General features: G+C 60.9%; 19 protein-coding genes across 19 annotated transcripts; 8 read left to right on the forward strand and 11 right to left on the reverse strand.

The window, feature by feature from the left end:
- Window positions 1-92: 92 nt before the first annotated feature.
- T310_8787 (uncharacterized protein) lies at window positions 93-398 on the reverse strand (the record flags this gene model as incomplete). The annotated part of the gene is made up of 1 exon (XM_013468515.1): window positions 93-398. A coding segment is annotated over one exon (306 nt), but the record flags the coding sequence as incomplete, so codon positions are not given.
- T310_8789 (uncharacterized protein) lies at window positions 283-600 on the reverse strand (the record flags this gene model as incomplete). Its single annotated transcript, XM_013468516.1, has 1 exon — window positions 283-600. A coding segment is annotated over one exon (318 nt), but the record flags the coding sequence as incomplete, so codon positions are not given.
- A 15-nt stretch (window positions 601-615) lies between these two features.
- On the reverse strand, window positions 616-993 carry T310_8790 (uncharacterized protein; the record flags this gene model as incomplete). The annotated part of the gene is made up of 1 exon (XM_013468517.1): window positions 616-993. A coding segment is annotated over one exon (378 nt), but the record flags the coding sequence as incomplete, so codon positions are not given.
- A 166-nt stretch (window positions 994-1159) lies between these two features.
- On the forward strand, window positions 1160-1507 carry T310_8791 (uncharacterized protein; the record flags this gene model as incomplete). Its single annotated transcript, XM_013468518.1, has 1 exon — window positions 1160-1507. A coding segment is annotated over one exon (348 nt), but the record flags the coding sequence as incomplete, so codon positions are not given.
- T310_8792 (uncharacterized protein) lies at window positions 1162-1536 on the reverse strand (the record flags this gene model as incomplete). Its single annotated transcript, XM_013468519.1, has 1 exon — window positions 1162-1536. A coding segment is annotated over one exon (375 nt), but the record flags the coding sequence as incomplete, so codon positions are not given.
- On the forward strand, window positions 1449-1862 carry T310_8793 (uncharacterized protein; the record flags this gene model as incomplete). Its single annotated transcript, XM_013468520.1, has 1 exon — window positions 1449-1862. A coding segment is annotated over one exon (414 nt), but the record flags the coding sequence as incomplete, so codon positions are not given.
- On the reverse strand, window positions 1497-1871 carry T310_8794 (uncharacterized protein; the record flags this gene model as incomplete). Its single annotated transcript, XM_013468521.1, has 1 exon — window positions 1497-1871. A coding segment is annotated over one exon (375 nt), but the record flags the coding sequence as incomplete, so codon positions are not given.
- On the forward strand, window positions 1514-2080 carry T310_8795 (uncharacterized protein; the record flags this gene model as incomplete). Its single annotated transcript, XM_013468522.1, has 1 exon — window positions 1514-2080. A coding segment is annotated over one exon (567 nt), but the record flags the coding sequence as incomplete, so codon positions are not given.
- On the reverse strand, window positions 2022-2453 carry T310_8797 (uncharacterized protein; the record flags this gene model as incomplete). Its single annotated transcript, XM_013468523.1, has 1 exon — window positions 2022-2453. A coding segment is annotated over one exon (432 nt), but the record flags the coding sequence as incomplete, so codon positions are not given.
- On the forward strand, window positions 2026-2583 carry T310_8798 (uncharacterized protein; the record flags this gene model as incomplete). Its single annotated transcript, XM_013468524.1, has 1 exon — window positions 2026-2583. A coding segment is annotated over one exon (558 nt), but the record flags the coding sequence as incomplete, so codon positions are not given.
- T310_8799 (uncharacterized protein) lies at window positions 2081-2821 on the forward strand (the record flags this gene model as incomplete). The annotated part of the gene is made up of 1 exon (XM_013468525.1): window positions 2081-2821. A coding segment is annotated over one exon (741 nt), but the record flags the coding sequence as incomplete, so codon positions are not given.
- Window positions 2739-3065, reverse strand: T310_8804 (uncharacterized protein; the record flags this gene model as incomplete). The annotated part of the gene is made up of 1 exon (XM_013468526.1): window positions 2739-3065. The coding sequence occupies one exon, from the start codon at window positions 3063-3065 to the stop codon at window positions 2739-2741; it is 327 nt and encodes a 108-aa protein (XP_013323980.1).
- On the forward strand, window positions 2815-3213 carry T310_8805 (uncharacterized protein; the record flags this gene model as incomplete). The annotated part of the gene is made up of 1 exon (XM_013468527.1): window positions 2815-3213. A coding segment is annotated over one exon (399 nt), but the record flags the coding sequence as incomplete, so codon positions are not given.
- On the reverse strand, window positions 2996-3271 carry T310_8806 (uncharacterized protein; the record flags this gene model as incomplete). The annotated part of the gene is made up of 1 exon (XM_013468528.1): window positions 2996-3271. A coding segment is annotated over one exon (276 nt), but the record flags the coding sequence as incomplete, so codon positions are not given.
- Window positions 3066-3440, reverse strand: T310_8807 (uncharacterized protein; the record flags this gene model as incomplete). The annotated part of the gene is made up of 1 exon (XM_013468529.1): window positions 3066-3440. A coding segment is annotated over one exon (375 nt), but the record flags the coding sequence as incomplete, so codon positions are not given.
- T310_8808 (uncharacterized protein) lies at window positions 3293-3682 on the reverse strand (the record flags this gene model as incomplete). The annotated part of the gene is made up of 1 exon (XM_013468530.1): window positions 3293-3682. A coding segment is annotated over one exon (390 nt), but the record flags the coding sequence as incomplete, so codon positions are not given.
- On the reverse strand, window positions 3501-3899 carry T310_8809 (uncharacterized protein; the record flags this gene model as incomplete). The annotated part of the gene is made up of 1 exon (XM_013468531.1): window positions 3501-3899. A coding segment is annotated over one exon (399 nt), but the record flags the coding sequence as incomplete, so codon positions are not given.
- Window positions 3582-4049, forward strand: T310_8810 (uncharacterized protein; the record flags this gene model as incomplete). Its single annotated transcript, XM_013468532.1, has 1 exon — window positions 3582-4049. A coding segment is annotated over one exon (468 nt), but the record flags the coding sequence as incomplete, so codon positions are not given.
- On the forward strand, window positions 3599-4055 carry T310_8811 (uncharacterized protein; the record flags this gene model as incomplete). The annotated part of the gene is made up of 1 exon (XM_013468533.1): window positions 3599-4055. A coding segment is annotated over one exon (457 nt), but the record flags the coding sequence as incomplete, so codon positions are not given.

The following is a 4055-nucleotide window of genomic DNA, read 5'->3' on the forward strand; positions in this document are numbered from 1 at the left end:
TCCTTTGCAGATCCTCCCCACCATTGGATCACGCGCTGGCATCATCTTGCTTGTTGTAGATCCGGGGGTGTTTCTGCTGGTTCGGAGCACAGCTAAAGGTCTCGATTGAACGCTAAAGTCCGGCTTGTCTCATCGATATCACATTGCGGTCTTTGTACTCCGTGTTTCCTCTTTCGCTCATCGGCGACCATCCGCCCAGTCTTCCGCATCCGTGTTGGGGCGTGGGAGAGCGTGGGTCGGCGGTTATTGCCTTGGCCTGACATTGATCTCCCTCTCAGCCAGTCACCGCGAGCCTCTGAACCGACCTTTGGGGGTCTTCTCCCTGGCCATGAGTCCATGACGCCCAATTCCTGCATGCAGCAATACCCTAAGGCGCCGTCCATTCCCAACTTCTTCCGTCAACCACCCGAGAATGGAGTGGCTGGAGATGCGACCCTCCACCACCAGAAACGTCATGAACGATCCTTCCAGTCGTGCGACTGGACCGGGTGGTGTTGGTCTGCCCATCCGACCGATTGCCACCTGGGGTCTTACGGGCGCCCACTTGGCTGTCGGGCTAGGATCTATTCGGCTGTCAGATTGAGAAAATGTGGGATGGGATCAATGTATGTACCTTCAAAGAGGGCCCTTTTTAATCGCATCCCTAGATTCATGTTGTTTACTTTGCACAGGTCCAGAATTGAGTTGGGCCCTGAAATGCTTCCGGTCAATTGAGTTTCGACAAGCACGCGCCAAAAACCGTCGTTGATACCCCGCCCATGTCACTGGGACAGATGGCATAGACACCAAGCGACCGAAGGCCCCCGGCCGCACTGCTAGCGCGCACCTTGTGGGCGACGGAGGCGACAGGGGGCCAGGCAATGGGCTCGCTGGCTGCTGATCTTGTTTAGTCTCTTTGGGCTGGCAGCAATTGACATTTTTGGGTACCAAAGGGACCGCGTATTGGCCATCGTCCAGACCCCGCCCCATGGCTGGGACGCGACCAAAGAGCGATCATCGATCAGCTAGCAGCTCCTATTTCCACCCAGACAACTACTAGTAGTCGTAGTCGTGAGATCTCAGAGAGATGACTATCACTGCTGGTGGAATATGCGTTCAGCATCTGCATGGGTCTGAGGATCTCCCGGCAAAGTTTCTTGCCATATGATTATCCTCGTAAGCTCAAGGTACCGGGGCCGTGGAGGCGTCTGGAGAACGTGCCGAAAACTCTCGTTCGGAAAGCCAAGCTAAGTTTACGCTACGTACGAATGGATCCCTAGGCAGAATGGCACCGGAATTGCTTCTATTTTTTGCGAATGCTCTCCAGAGTCCAGGCTGGGCGGGCAGAGCGAGCAATTGCTGGGAACTTGAGCAGAACAGGAGGAATTCGATGCCTCGAGAAACACAGGTGCATCTGGTGGCATCCGCAAACGTCACCCGGGAGCCAACAATGGCATCGTCATCTTTGACGCAGACTCGGCCGGAAGCAGTCGGGATCTCTGGCCAGGGGAAAGCGGTCATCGCTTGATAATGATCACACCATGCCGTCTGGGACCATCAAAATGGTGTCCTTGGATCACGGTGCTTTGTGTGTACAGTACAGAGGACCGACGGCAGAGGTACGTCTTTGGTGGGTAATTGTCGACCTCAGCACGGAGGAGACCGTGGTCTTGTCGCCCAGGAACCATCAGCGCGATCGCCGACGAAGCCGTCGAGGGATTACGGCTTGGACTGTCATTATTGGACTGGGCGATCTGGGCGCTTACTCGTCGCAGTCGGTCGTGTGTGTCGATGTCTGTACAGTACAGCTCCGTCGGTGGGAGGCCGTCCGTGTTCAGCCGTGCTGGGCGGCATCTGCCAATCACGGCGGCGACTGCCTCTAGCGTTCCAAACTACTTCCGGTGTCCGGGATCTTCAGATCCTCCACTTGGCGAGGGACCTGTTGATCGACCGCGATGACGGAGCAAGCCGTGTCGACACGCCCACCAGGGACCTGCATGGGCCTCCTTTTCTCCGTCCGTCGCTCGTGCTGGTTGTAAGGACTAAGAGCATCGCCAAATTTTCAGGCCGTGCAGCGGACCGAATACAGGGGGTAGTGTGATTCTGGGTCGATCGAGCGCCGACAGGCCTGATCTGCTGCCACGCAGGTGCCTGGGGGAGGGCGGGTGCATCATCCTGTGTTCACCTGAGCCGCCAGAGCAAATCCAGCGCAGTCCCCACCGGGCGGCTTTCCTCAGCAGGAGAGGTCGAGCTGGCCGCGGCCCGCGGGCGGACAAGAACCGTGCCAGGGAAGGCTTTGCGGGCTGGCCTGGACGAGGCCTTCCCTCTCCGGCCGTTGCCGCCTGTCGAGGGTTGCCTGCGCTGCGCTGCGATTCGAGCAGCGGCCGGGCAGCCCAGCAGCTGCTTCCGCATGGCACCAGCCTGCCACCCTGCCACCAGTCGCCTGCACGCGGCGCACCCCCACCCGGCGCCCTCTACTCCACATGGCCGGCCGCGGCTGCCTCTAACAGCCTCCCCCGGGCCTGTGCTTGGGCGCGCCTTCCCCGAAACCGCTCCTGCGCCTGTCGTGCTGGCCGTCGCTTGCCCCTTCCTGGCAGGCTGTAACGAGCAAGCACAGACGCAGGCAGCTGCGCCCTGGCACGTTGCCCATGCAGCGTCGACGTTCCTCGTATTACACGCTCTGTTCCGCTGCCGTGGCTTCGCCCAGCCAGCCCCGCCATTGGTGCTCGCTCCGTCTGTCGCCCGGCCGGCCTTCTCCTTCAGGCTTCCCCATGCCCAGCGCTCAAAGACGAGCCCCAACTCCCAAGCCCGGCGGGCCACCGAGCCCACTGCTGAGTGCTGACTGACTGCCCACTGCCCGCCGCGACGCATCCGACACGACTAGACCATGCCCAGGCTCCCAGCAGTCCCCAGGCCCACCAGCTCCCGGCGGCCCTGTCCTTGGGTCGCTCGAAGCAGCCTAGTCGCTTGCCTGCGCCTCCACCTCTCATCTGCTGCTGTGCTGCTGCTGCTCTGCTCAGTCTGCTGCCGCTGCCCTGGCCATGCGGTGGCCCATTCCGTCGCCTGCAAGTGCAGCCGGCTGCCAGTCACACTGCCCTGCCCCCCCTCGCGATCGTGACTGACCCCAACCACAACCCCTCGCTAGCGGCCAAACTACGCCTACTCCCCGTACTATGTCTTCGCAATCTCTCCAGCCCGGTCCGATGCCCGCTCCATCGCTGTCTTGCGTCATGATGTTTTCTGTAGCTGTCTCTGGCGCATCGTCCGTCATTGCGCACGCGCATCGCAGGCTTCATTGGGCGTCCCCTGCTATCTAGAATGAGAAACACCCCGTGCGGTCCTGTAGCCCAGTACTCTGTACGTCTTGTCTGCTCTGCGCCCACGGAGTCGGTCGCCGCCCCGTGGCAAACGCAGGCGAAGGTAGCGCTTGCTGAGGGTGGAGCCCGCGCAGATGCAACGGATTAGCTACCAACAGTCCCCCCTCCCCCTCGGCCTGCCTCGTTAGCTGGTTCCAAGAGCAGTCAAACGCCCGCCCATTGTCCACTCCGGTCCGTCCTCTGCGCGCTATCGAGCGCGATTCCGTGGAACCGGAGCTCAAATAGTGCCCAGTCGCTGATAGTGCTCCCGTGAACCGCCCTGCCCAGCGCGGTCTCTCCAGATCCAGATCTCCCTGGCCCCTCCGTCGCTCTCTGCTCTTCGAGATTCAATCCCCCCGGCCCGTGCTGGCTTGTCGATCCGGTCTGGCAATCGGCGGAACCTGCTCGCTCGCTGCGAAAAGAGTCTCCTCCTCCTCCTCCTCCATTACTGTCGCCTGGTCCGCTACCCACGAGACGCGCCACGGACCACTTCTTGCGGCCCTTTACGTCGACGCATGCGCATCGCTGGGCCTCGTCGCTCAGCCAATCTCTCTCTGCCTGGAACTACATCCCCGACTTCTTCCCACCCATCCTCTCTCCCTCCTCTGTCCGCTCTCGTTCCCTTTTCGCCGTCGTGTGTGCCTTTGGCCTCTGCATTATTGTCCATCTCCCTTGTTCCTTCCTCGCCATCGTGCGGTTCGACTGCGACTGTGAAAGAAG

The sequence above is a fragment of the Rasamsonia emersonii genome (genome assembly GCF_000968595.1).
Source record: "Rasamsonia emersonii CBS 393.64 chromosome Unknown ctg1118621760913, whole genome shotgun sequence".
NCBI classification, from domain to species: domain Eukaryota; kingdom Fungi; phylum Ascomycota; class Eurotiomycetes; order Eurotiales; family Trichocomaceae; genus Rasamsonia; species Rasamsonia emersonii.